The sequence below is a fragment of the Suncus etruscus genome, chromosome 1 (assembly GCF_024139225.1).
Source record: "Suncus etruscus isolate mSunEtr1 chromosome 1, mSunEtr1.pri.cur, whole genome shotgun sequence".
NCBI classification, from domain to species: Eukaryota; Metazoa; Chordata; class Mammalia; order Eulipotyphla; family Soricidae; genus Suncus; species Suncus etruscus.
Genome location: NC_064848.1, coordinates 86,502,144 through 86,515,203, shown reverse-complemented (window position 1 = coordinate 86,515,203; position 13,060 = coordinate 86,502,144). Strand labels below are relative to the sequence as shown.

At 32.4% G+C, this 13,060-nt stretch overlaps 1 protein-coding gene across 1 annotated transcript in view; it reads right to left on the bottom strand.

The window, feature by feature from the left end:
* The window catches only part of VPS50 (VPS50 subunit of EARP/GARPII complex), a 127,310-nt gene that overhangs the window by 62,678 nt on the left and 51,572 nt on the right, over window positions 1–13,060 (bottom strand). Inside the window, exons 11-12 of the mRNA XM_049785209.1 lie at window positions 11,233–11,331; window positions 9,650–9,790 (exon numbers count right to left, since the gene is read on the bottom strand). Of these exons, the coding sequence (XP_049641166.1) occupies window positions 9,650–9,790; window positions 11,233–11,331 (240 nt within the window). The remainder of the gene's footprint in view (window positions 1–9,649; window positions 9,791–11,232; window positions 11,332–13,060) is intronic.

Here is a 13,060-nt window from a genome sequence, read left to right as displayed (position 1 = left end):
AGGAAGATAATATAAATATAGGGAAAGACATAAAATATTGGTCAAAATATCAATAGTTCATGAGGCCTTAACTTTCATCAACATATATGCACCAAGCGAAGAACCAGCAAAGTTTATATAGTAACTCCTAAGCAACTTGAAGAAATACATGAATAGGAGTATAGCAGTGGTGAAAGATTTAGATATAGCACTCTCATCACTAGATAGATAAACCAGAAAAAATATCAATAAAGAAGCAAACGTCCCAAAAGAATAACTAGAAGAACTAGGTCTAGCAGACATATTCAAGTTCCTCTATCTCCAACACATTCTTCTCTACTGTTCATGGGGCATTCTCCAGGATTAGATCACGTGCTGGGACACAACTTAAACATCACACCAAATAACAAAACAACCATGCCAAGTATTCATACCAAGTATCTTCCAGACCACAAAATTACAAAAGTAGAAATCAGTCATAAAGATAGAGTTGCCAAAAAAAGTTAAATACTTGAAAATAAAAACATAGTGCAAACAATTAAGTGAAAAAATAATAATAAAAGAAATCAAAAGATTTCTCAAAACAAATGAGAATAAAGACACCAACTACCAGAAACTATGGGAAACTACAAAATTAGTAATAAGGAGAAATTTTATAGCTATTAAGCACCCACCATGAATTAAAAACTCTTAAATCAATGATTGATTTAAACTCAGTTAAAAAAATTTACAAAATAACAAATGAATCCCAAACCAAGTCGAAGGCAGAATATAATATAAATTAGAATGGAAATCAATGATACAGAAAAAAGGAGAATAATATAAAGGGCAAAAAAGCTAGGAGCAGGTGCATTAGAAGAGTAAACAAGATTGGTAACCCCTTAGCTAAACTAAGAAAGTTAAGAGATAAATAAATAAATAAATAAATAAATAAATAAATAAATAAATAAATAAATAAATAAATAAATAAATAAAAAAAACAGGACAGAGATGACAGGGGAGAAATTACAACAGACATCTCAAATATACAATAATATCCTAAGAGGTTATTGTGAATAACATTATGCCACGAACCTTTAAAAAATGGATGAATTCTTAGAATCATATATACTCCCAAGATCACAACAAAAGAAAACAGAAAACCTGAACAGGCCAATCTCAAGTAAATAAACTAAAGTAATATTAAAAATCTCTCCAAGATTTAAGGGTCATTTTCAAAGAACAGTATAAATGCAGAAATGAACACAAGCAGACTTTCTGACTTTGAAGCTCACAAAAAATGTTGTGAATTATTGTTGTTTCTTAGGGGTTGCTACTTCAGTGCTGGGTGGTGAAGCCACACTCTACAGTGCTCAGGTACCAGGAACTTCAATATCAGGGACGTTCCAGGATTCAGGAGATAAAACCAAGAGCTTTACACCAGCAAGAATACATTCCCAGTCCCCAACAGTCATTTAACTATTTAAATGCAACCATGAAAAACTTATTAAAATATAAAATCTTTCTTTTAAGAAGAAAAAAAAGATAAAATTTTTTGAGTATTTATTGATTTCCTTTTATACCCATCAAAAGTCTTTTTTATGTACTCCCTATAAAAATTCGGGAAGATGATTTTTATATTGACACACCAAATTCAATATTCTTTGGAGTACCCTTATTGTAGCATTATGTTCCTGTTTCACTTTCATTTAGCATTCTAACAAAAAGTGAATAAATGCTTTGTCATCCTCCAGAGATCCAAAACTCATAGATACTATCCACCTACCTCCCCACAAATTCCCTACAGCACCACCCCATATACACACTGATAGATGGAATTCAGAAACAACAAAGTGTTATTGGTATCCTTAGATAAATGTATGTAGCACTGTAAGCTCACATCAACAGAAATAGATGAAGAAAACTGCTTACCAAGAAAACTTCCAGACATATGGTGCAGCTAAAAACTGCACTAGATCCAAGGAACCAAATTTTATCTCTGAAGAGGATGAACTCTAGCCAAGCAATTATTAGCTATCTAGTTATTTCTAGAAGTAACTATATAAAATGTAAAAATCTAATTTTTTATAATATAAAAAAACTAGGAAGGTATACAGTACAGCAGTCTGGATGGCACCTGTTTAGAATTAAGTTTTGGTTCTGTTATTTAGAAAGTGAGAACTCCAGCAAATCACACCCTGCAGGATTCCAGCAGATTAAGTTTAAGGGACTAAAGGCAAATAACCTACAGTCCTCTCTAAGCCAAGGGTCTCAAACTTTGCGGCCCACAGGCCGCAAATGGCCCTTTGTACATTTTGTGGCCCTGCCCCTAGAGGAATCTTTTCTTTGTTTTGTTTTGTTTTAGTTGTTTTGGGTCATACCCCCAATGTTTCAGAGGCTTACTACTGACTTTGCACTCAAGGATCACCCCAACTTTGCCTCCTTCGGCCCACAGGTGAAATTGAGTTGAGACCCCTGCGTCTAAAGATTTAAAAATGATGGCTCTGAAGCTAGTCAAGTCCAATAGATAAAGCAAGTAACCTAGTAGTCTTCCAAAATTATTGAAATTTTATGACTCTGCAGCTGGATAGAGAGTAGGGGTCTTGTGTTGCATATGGCCTATCTAGGTTCAATCCCTAGCATTCCGTATGGTTTTTCAAGCCCAGCTAGAAGGAATCCTGAGTGCAGAGCCATAATAAGTCCTTAATACCAGTGGGCATGACACAAAAATAAAAATATAGTATATAAATAAAGTTCATGCTTTTCTAAAGGTTTTTACTAATATCAAACTATATAAATCATAAAAAAGTCATTGTCATTTAGTTATAAAATGTGTAGATCTACATAAAGAGTATATTATGTTATAAACAAAGGCAACATGGACTTAGTTGGCACACTTTAAATTATTTAAAATATATCTAATCTTATCTATATTTTTTTGTTTTTAGGCCAACACCCGGGCAGCACTCAAAAATCACTCCTGACAGGCTCGAGAGGACCATATGAAGATGTCGGGGATTGAACCCAGGTTTGTCCTGGTCGTTCCCATTTAAGAGAAAATGCCCTACTGTTGTGCTAATCACTCATACCCCAATAGAGTATATCATTTATGCTGACAGTGTGTGCCACACTTTACAACAGGTTCTCTTTAACTATTATCCTCAAATCCCTCCATAAAGAAAAATAAAATAAATGAGCTAGTAGTATAAGTTACAGTTTCAGAAAATCTTAGACTTGGCAAATAGGCCTCACCAGCCCAGAATTAGTTTCAAGTAACTAGAAAACCTCTCTATTCTCTACCAAGAGAGTGAAGAGCTGATTCTATGCTCAGGGCAACATCTGAAGAAACCTGGGAACCATATATAAGTTCCAAAATAGAATCCAAGTCAGCTCTGTGCTCTCCTGGCAGGGCTCAAAGGGACCTATATGCAGTGCTGAAGGATAAAATCATAGCAGTATGCAAAGCAAAATTCCTTAACTTCTTCCTGTACTATCTCTTCAAACAACACCTAATGTTTTAGAGTATACTAAAACTGATCTGATAAAGCTTGTAAGTAAATATATTATTTTAAACAAATAACATTCTCTTTGACCAATTAGTCAGCTCATAGCTTCCAGAAAAAAAAAAAAAAAAGTCCACTTAACTATACAATAAAACAAATCAAAGGAATCTCAACATTAATGGAATGGCCCATTTTTAATTTCCTTCACCCCAAAATATATGCCTGAAAAATAACAATCACTCTCAACATGTTAGCTTCTGGGATCTGAAAATTAAGCTAATAAATAAAAAATAATCAACTTGAATGTATACAGTGAAAGGGATAAAAGCAGACACTGCTGGTAAGCACTGTATTGAAACTCACTTTCTAAAAGGCAATTTTTAAATAATAAGAGCAATGTGTGAAAAATGAAAAGCGCCTGAGAATACAATTTTTATTTTTCCTAAAAGAAATAACTAATGACGGTGAAAATAATTTAGCTTATAAAATTTTCTAGTGTTATTCATAATGATATAGCTAGAACAACAAAAAAAATAGAAGAAAAAGAAACTAGGTTAAATTAATCCATATCGTAGTGCTCTCTTATGATTAAAATACAGCCATTAAAAGTTAGTAATGTATAATATTTACTGAAATGTAAAATTGTTTTTTAACATAGCAAGGTGCGGAAAAGTGCTTTAAAACTGCACACAGTGTAAATTCTGTTTTGAAAAGGGCTTTTTGCTATTATAAATCGAAGCTTTCCATAAATAAGTACTTTTATTTTCTTTGTATCTATATTTTTCTACAACCAATGTTTATATCATTCAAAAGGCATATATTTTAAAGCAATATATATTAATAATTGCTTTATTTGAATTACTACTTAATATAGTCCTATATTGTAACTCCATAAGCCACATGTGAAGCCAAAGCATAGAATTAGACTACTTTAAGAAGTCAGGAATGTATAAAGAATATTCTTATATCATTTTTTTTCTATACATTGTTCAAAACAAGGTGGCTACTACACATGAGCTTCCTAGTTGTTAGTTCCATTCCCAGAAAAAAAAATCATTCGAGCATCCACACTAAGAAATCTAATTTCTTTTTTTAAATAATATCTTTACTTAAGCACCATGATTACAAACATCTACTTCTTTGAGCAGGAAAGATAATGCAGCAGGTAGGGTGTTTTCAGACCTGAGTTTGATCCCTAGCATCCCATATAATTCTCTGGCCAGGACTTGATTCTGAGCATAGAGCCTGGAGTAATACACTCTGAGTACAACCAAATTTGTCCTAACAACAATAAAAAATGCAATCATACTAACTTCTTAAAATGAAAAACAGAAAGAACTTAACTGCACCTGATGTTACTATCACCACCTCACCCCATCCAAAGGAGTGGGGCTCAGTGGCTTACCAAGGTAGCATTATTACACACTTTAAGAAATAATGATCCTAGTAAAAAACACTCACACTATTTGATAAGAGAAAATAAATTAGTTTTCTAAAAATAAATGCCCTAAGAATTTAAAGAAAGTACTTTTGTAAGTATAGACAGAATTTTTTTTAGGGGCTTCTATTGAACTAAGATTAAATTATCATTCAGCATCAAGGTATGTTATTTAATAGGATATAAAATATAAAGTTTGAAAGGAATAAAACATTTAAGATTCATTTGCCTTTCTATAATGTATGCACATGAGGCACTTATCATGTACATGTACAAAGAAGTTACTCTATACTGTCCTTTCTTTCCTCCCACTTAGTTTACTTAAATTTGAAAGTGTCTTCATTACATCCATTAGAAACAAAGAAGGTCCAGTTTCAATTTTACACAAGGAACTTTACTATCCACCTTCACTTGAATACACACATCAAAAATAACAAGAAACTTTTCAACTACAAGCACTACAATGTATTATTACATTATTAGGTTCATTTCAAAACCAGAACTTAGTTCATTTGAAATCATTTAGAAAGGAACTACTGAAAAATTTATACTATCTGATTCATAAAATTTATCAATAACAAGTTAATTAAACATCTAGAAAATGAGCTCTCTAGAAAAACTCAATTTGTATGCATTGAAAAGTTGTTTTAGGGGTGGAGAGATAGCAACAGAGCGGGTAAGGCATTTGCCTTCCAGTGGTCCCCAAACTATGGCCCGCAGGCCACATAATTGTATTTGTATCTGTTTTTTTTCTTCATTGCAAAATAAGATATATGCAGTATGCATAAGAATTCATTCATAAGTTTTGTTTTTTACTATAGTCAGACCCTCCAATGGTCTGAGGGACAGTGAACTGGCCCCCTGTTTAAAAATTTTGAGGACCCCTGCTAGACGCAGAAGGACGATGGTTTGAATCCCTGCATCCCATATAGTCCCCCCAAGCCTGCCAGAAACGATTTCTGAGCATAGAGCCAGGAGTAATCCCTGAGCGCTGCCAGGATTTTTTGTGACCTAAAACGTCCCCCCCAAAAAAAGTTGTTTCAAAAAAACCCTAAGGACTACTTCATAAAGTTAACTAAGCAATAAAGGCTGCTCCTAGAATATCATTAAATACAGTTTTTATTTCCAGTTCAGTATCATGTGGCATAAGACAATTCCTCTATTCCTCTCGTTAGGGATGAATAAACAATAATAATATAAGAATGATCCCAGACAAAGAAAAGATCTATGCATCTTTTTGATGATCAGTAGGGCTGAAGAGGGAATGTGTGTGGGTGGAAGTACAGGGGGTAAAAATATGGCAGGGCACCAGGCTAACTAGAAACCTTGAGCAAGGGGGAGAGTGAAGGCAGTTTGTAGAGGGCCCTGGCCTTGACACAAGTGAATCCCAAAGCAAGGAGGTGCTCCGCCTGGCAGGGAGCAAGCTGAATAACAGAGGAAAAGGTGAACAGCACCATAGCTCCCAAAAAAGAAATACTGAAAAGGAAGCAAAAATGGAAAAAAAAGGAAATTCATAAAATGAACTGGTTGATTATAAAAAACCAAAAAAAAAAAGGGGGGGCATATGGCAGGTATTGGCATCATACATACCAATAACCAACCTTGATAAACAGTGTGGTTGGAGGAATTAAAAAATGAAACACAACAAGCCACTGGCAAGAGATATTTTAAGCTCTAAAAATATAAAAAAAATTACAATAAAGAAGGTGGAAAATTATTCTCCAAGCCACTAAGAACCTTTAGATAATAGGTCTGGTTATAACAATAGCAGATAATATAAAGTCAAAAAAGTAACAAGAGACAAAAAGAGACATTGCATGAATAAGATAACACATAAAAATGCATAATACTAAATATATATACACAAAAATCCATAACTAATATGTATGTTATAAATGAGGGAAACTACTGGTCTTATTGTATCCTGGCACTAAGCAGCATAACTATTCAGGCAGTCATTACTGAAATGAAAAACAAGGCTTTGCTCCTTTGTTTATGAGACTATTATACCCAAAACAAAGGAAAAGACACAGGATTTAGAAATCATATGGTAAAGAAAACCCATATATACTGTTGCTGAGAATAATGGTAATTTCTCCAAAAATTAAACAAAAATTTTCAGCCATCCAAATTATGGGTATTTGCCAGAATATAAAAACATGACTTTAGAAAAATGTGTCTTCCTCCATGTTCGCTACAGCATTATTCACAATAGCCACAAGCTTAAAACAACCTAAGTAATCATTATCAGATGAGTAGAAAAAGATTTAATACAGATAGATGAATTTTATAGAAATACTATTCAGTCTTTAAAAAAAAAGATAAAAAAAGATAAATAAAAGATAAACAAAAAAGTTATGAATACTCAGAATGAAATAAAACTAACAATGAAATAAAGATAAATCCTTAAGAGTATAATAACAAAATAGTAGTTTTCAGAACGAAGTAATAGGGAGACAGGTAAATATTAAAGGGGTCAACTATATGATGAAGGATAAAAATGAGACTTTGGCTGGTAAACAAAACACAGCATTAATACTTGTTGATTTAAAATGCTGTACCTGAAACCAATGTAATATTGTAATAAGCCAATATTAATTCAAAAACAAATTAATAAAAAAAAGATGCCAAGGTGACAGAACAATGTGTAGGGTTCTTTTACATAGATGACCTAAATTTAATCCACAACACCCCATTTGATCCTCCACATACACACCAGAATTGATCCCTAAGTGCAGAACCAGGTAAGCCTGAGGCCACACACACTGCTGGGTATGGCCCAAATAAACAAAGCAAAAGAAAGTCATAAAAACAAACAAACAAATAAAGTCTTACCTGCTTAGTAGCAGAAACAAATGCTTTTCTAAAAAGTTTCTACTTGGCTTCTATAAATCTCGCCATAGAACAGTGCAAGCCAATTAAAGTGAAGTTAAAATTATAAATGTAATCATAAACAAATCCTTTTAATTTTCTATTTAAACCAGGAAATTAAATTTAGGGCCTCACACATGCATGAAAAATCTGTGCTTTACCACTGAGTTACATCCCAGTCCTCAAGGCCTAATTTTCAAGGAAAATGATTACTCTGCCCCTTTTTATGATCCTTTTCCAGAAATAAATATGATTTCTCACTTGAAAATTTTACTGTAAAAATAAATCAGAAATGTATGCTTCAATGTAATATAATATTTTAAAGAACCTAGATGTTCTAAAAACTATACATTCTAAAAACTAAGTATTCTAAAAACTAACCTAATACATGAAAGGTAAATATGTAAATAAATACATTTATTTATAATTTATTTATATATTTCCTATTTACAAGAAAGCACATAAGAAACATTTCTTACAAAATAAAAACTGATTCATCATCCCCAAAACATAATTTAACATTGAAAAATCTTATTGTTGTTGCACAATAACTACAAGAAGTTCAAAATCAACTAAACTTTTATGACCAGGGCATTGGAGACAGTTCACAAATGACATTTCAAAAGGTTTTAAAAGCTGCTGCTGTTGCTGCTGCTTAAAATGGTTTGAGGTTCCATTTCCCAGAAAAATCAAAACACTTTGTCCCAAATCTCTCTATATAGGAATATTTTTTAAGCTGAATTTCATTCTAGTCCATTTAGTAACAAATGAATATTGATGAATGGCTCAAATAATACTATTAGTAACAGCAAGTATTTCATTTTCAATCTCTTCCCATTTAAATTAAAGAAAGTGAGATTTTTCCTTGAAGAAAGGTAATCTGCATCTCTCCTACTCCGGACCAGTGTCACTTTAATTATCTCACTTTTCAAGTTTATTCTAAACTCTATGACCTATGATAAAAAATTTCCTTCAACTGCTGCAACCATACAAAGAAAACTACCCAAATGTTTTATTATCTCACTTACAGAGTATCAAAAACCTATCATGTCTCTACTCAAGGGCTCTGCTTTTTTACTTATTCCAAGTCCACAGATGTTCTCTCACTAGAACATCATAATAGTTATTATCAATTACTTTACATGAGAGTTAACAAATAGTTAATAGTAACAGACCTTGAGAATTAGCCTAAAGAATCTCAAATGCCCAGAAAGTGGGAGGAGTCAAGGAGTGATGCATGAAGACCTAGAAACATTGGTGGAGGGATACTGACTCTGATGATGGGTATGAAGCTGAAAAAGAATTTGCCTAATACTCAATTAGTGACAGTATTATAAATAAAAAATGGAAAGAAAACAGAGAAATACTTTGTTATTTAAGAATGTTGAGACTAGGGGCCAGAGCCATGGCGCTAGAGGTAAGGCGTCTGCCTTGCGAGCGCTAGCCTAGGACAGATCACAGTTCGATCCACCAGCAGCCCATATGGTCCCCCCAAGCCAGGAATGATTTCTTAGCGCTGAGTCAGGAGTAACCCCTGAGTGTCAAATGGGTGTGGCCCAAAAAAACAAAAAAGAAAAAAAAATGTTGCAACTATACCAATAGTCTTAAAAACTAACAACCTTAGATTTCAATAAAAGATGGGGGGAAAATGAGATAAGTTAATCCATTTAGAAGCAAAAGCACTCTATAATGCTATACTAACTCATCAAATTTTATAATTTATATGACTGAGTTCACTAATTTATTAGGGCAAACAACTAGAAAAGAAAAGCTTTTGTCAAATTATTTAAACAACGTCTCCAAACAATAGGTGCTAAGACAATAGCAAATCAATTTAAAAACTAAGAGAGATAAAAATAGTAAATAAGTTACTACATACTGTACAGAGATCTTTATATTGCAGTTTTTGGAATTTCGTATCTGTATTTCCTGCGCAAAGCTCCACATAACCAAGAACAACTTGAAACACGGTATTGTGAATGGCTTGGGTAAAGTGCATATGAAGTTGATCCATTGCCGTCTACAGAAAGAAAACATATGGTATAATTTTCATGATGTTAAAATAAATTTCATCATTTTGAAAAAGGAGGAAAATTTTTACCAATAATACTTAGCATGAAAATCAGTATTATTCACAGAATTACAACTGTATTGTCGATGATTAGCAAAAAAAAAAAAAAAAACTTTATATAAACTCAGAATAAACTCAATACCACTAAGGGCACTAGGGATAAATCTGAATTGTCAACAATGCTCTGTAGCTCTGCTCTGTATTTATAACTTGAAGTGATTCTGCTCTTTCTTAAAATAAATTGAGATATCACACCTTTGGATACCACCTGCCATCAGACAGTATTCCTTCTGCTGTAGCAGATACTTAGCAATGGTCTCCTTCTCAAAGAAGTTTCTGACTCGTCTGTTTAATTCATTATTTCCCATCATTTTATCCGCTCATGTCAATATGTATTTCTTTACAGCACTAGACAACACATAATATATCATATTTGTTTACTGCTTGAATTTTTGTCTCCCTAAGTAAAAAGTAGGAAATATAAGGAAAGGCCTATACAACAGAGACTGAGAGCAATGTCCATAGTAGGTACAAAAAAGATTACCTAGAAAAAGAATATGTCTTATAGGGAAAATTAAAAGTTATATAGTATTTTTGAAGGTTTTTAAACATGTCTTTCAAAATTTCCATTGTCATACTGAATGTTTTCATATATATAACTTGATCATAAAATAATAAAGCACAATAAATAATTAAATTTCCTTTCTGATTTTTTAAAACGTAAAGTTAAAATGGCTTAATAATTTTGTTTCCTTCTAATACAAAAACCATTAATAAAAACATATCTATCATCTTCAGATATTACACAGATAAATGTATAATAGTATACAAAAAAAGTTGGAATCAACTTTCAAATTCTGGCCCCTATCTTCAAGATTTTCATGTATCACAAAAGTGGTACGACATTTTTGCTGTTAAACTGTTAAACACTCCTTTGAAAAATGTGAAAAATACAATAGATCTGACCAATATAAACAATGCTGACATATATGTATGTATGAATGTATATATAAATAAAACACAAAATTTTATATACACTGAGGGAATTGTGCTAGTTAATCTAAGAATCATGCAGCTCCAAATTAAAAAAATACCCTTATAAAGCTGATATATAAGAAATACTACATCCTCTCCCATTAAACAATTTAATATCTTTTAAGTATACATAAAACTATAAAAGCATTAAACCTGGCAACAATATCACATTTCAAAAAAATAACATCTATAATATTTCAACAATGCTATACATTCTGAATTTATGTGAATAATCACTTTATTACTATTAACACAAAAGTAAATAGTTTTACTTGAGTAATAAAACTTTAAAAGGAAGCTACACTAATAATGTTCAGACTTACAGCAATGGTGGGAAAAATCCCTCCGAAACTAACCTGTGTTTTTCCAAGAAGTTGATAAGCTTGTTGAACCTTGGTATAATGGTTAATGTCAAAATTTTTGCATATTTTAGAAAGAGCAACATCCAACTGTTCCTATGTAATTAAAAAGGATGCAAGAGTTGATTAAAGAACTATGTTTCAGGGTAAGTTATTCAATGATCAAGTTGGAGATTATATTCCTTTCACACACATAAAAAGAATGTTTAAGGGCAATGTAATCATTTCTAAATACATTTTACCACCACACTAAATTAGTAAAAAAAATAAATAAAATTAGGAATAAATTGCATTTCTCTTCTAAATCAAGTTTAAGATGCTAAAGTTTTTTAAAAGTATGACAACTGTTTTAAGTAACACAAAATAACTACAATAGTTTCTATAGAACTTTTATTTCTGCTATACAACATGATATTGTCTCAAGCATCTGAGATAAAATCTTGTGATTATATGAACTAAATATGTAAAACTATTTAAAAAAATATAGGACATTCCTTATGTAATCACTAAAACAGCAATTCACAAAAAACTAAACTATCAAAAAATAAACCCTCAAGAATTATGCTTTTATAACTAAATGCACTAACTTTATAAATTTTTATTTTAGTAATTTTCGTTTTAACATAATTATTTTCTATATGCAGAAATTAGACTAAGTATTTGAGTTTACAGAAAAACTGTCCTTAATACTTGAGTTTATTTCAAAAGCAGATTTAATGTTTATGAAATAAGTTACAATTAGCAAATAATTTCATTTGTGATCAAAAACCAATTTCAAGAAATATCTTTTGAAAATTTTTATAAGTACTTTTATGTTAAAAACAGTAATGGGGTCAGAGTGACAGTACAACAGGTAAGCAGCTTGCCCTGCAGGTGGCCAATCTGAGATCAATCCCAGGAATCACTTATAGTCTTCTGAGCAGGGTGGATAATTCCTGAGTGCAGAGCAGGAGTAATCCCTGAGAATTGCCAAATGTGGTCCAGCTTTTTTGAAAAATATAGATTTTCCTCGAAAAAAATAAGAAACTGAACTTCCGTATGACCCAGCAGTATCTCTTCTAGAGATATACCCTAGGATTTCAAAAAACATCATGCAGAAAAGCCCTCTGCATTCCTTTGTTGTAGCACAATTCACAATTGTCAGAATCTGGAAACAACCCAAGTGCCCCAAGAACAGATAAGCAGGTAAAGAAACTGTGGAACAATGAAATACTATACAGCTGTTAGATAAAGTGAAGCCATGAAATGTGCTTATACCTGAATGAATATGGACAGTACTATGCTGAGTGAAATGAGTCAGAGGTAGAAGGATAGACATTGAATATGTGCACACATTTATGGGACGTAAAAAAGATAGAACAGCAATAATATCTAGAAACAATAGAGATGAAGGCCAGGAAGACCAGTCCATGGTAGAAAGCTTATAACAAATAGTGGAGGAGTGCAGTTAGAGCAGAGAGAAACCACTGTGACAATGAGTGTTGGAAATAATCATTCTAAAGAGAGTATTGCATGCTGAAAGGAAAGGAGATAGTGATACCCATGATACCCTTTAGAAACTACATTACAAGCCACAGTCTAAAAGGTAAGTAAACTAAACAGAGAGAGAGAGAGAGAGAGAGAGAGAGAGAGAGAGAGAGAGAGAGAGAGAGAGGTTTTACCACAAAGGCAAACAGGAGAGAGAGTTGGGGAAAGGACAGGAGGGAAACTGAGGACATAGATGGTAGGGAATGTGCACTGTAAAATCCAATCATGAACAACTTGTAACTGGAAAAAAATCAACTATATTATGAATATAATATAGCACGGTGTGAATTAAAATAAT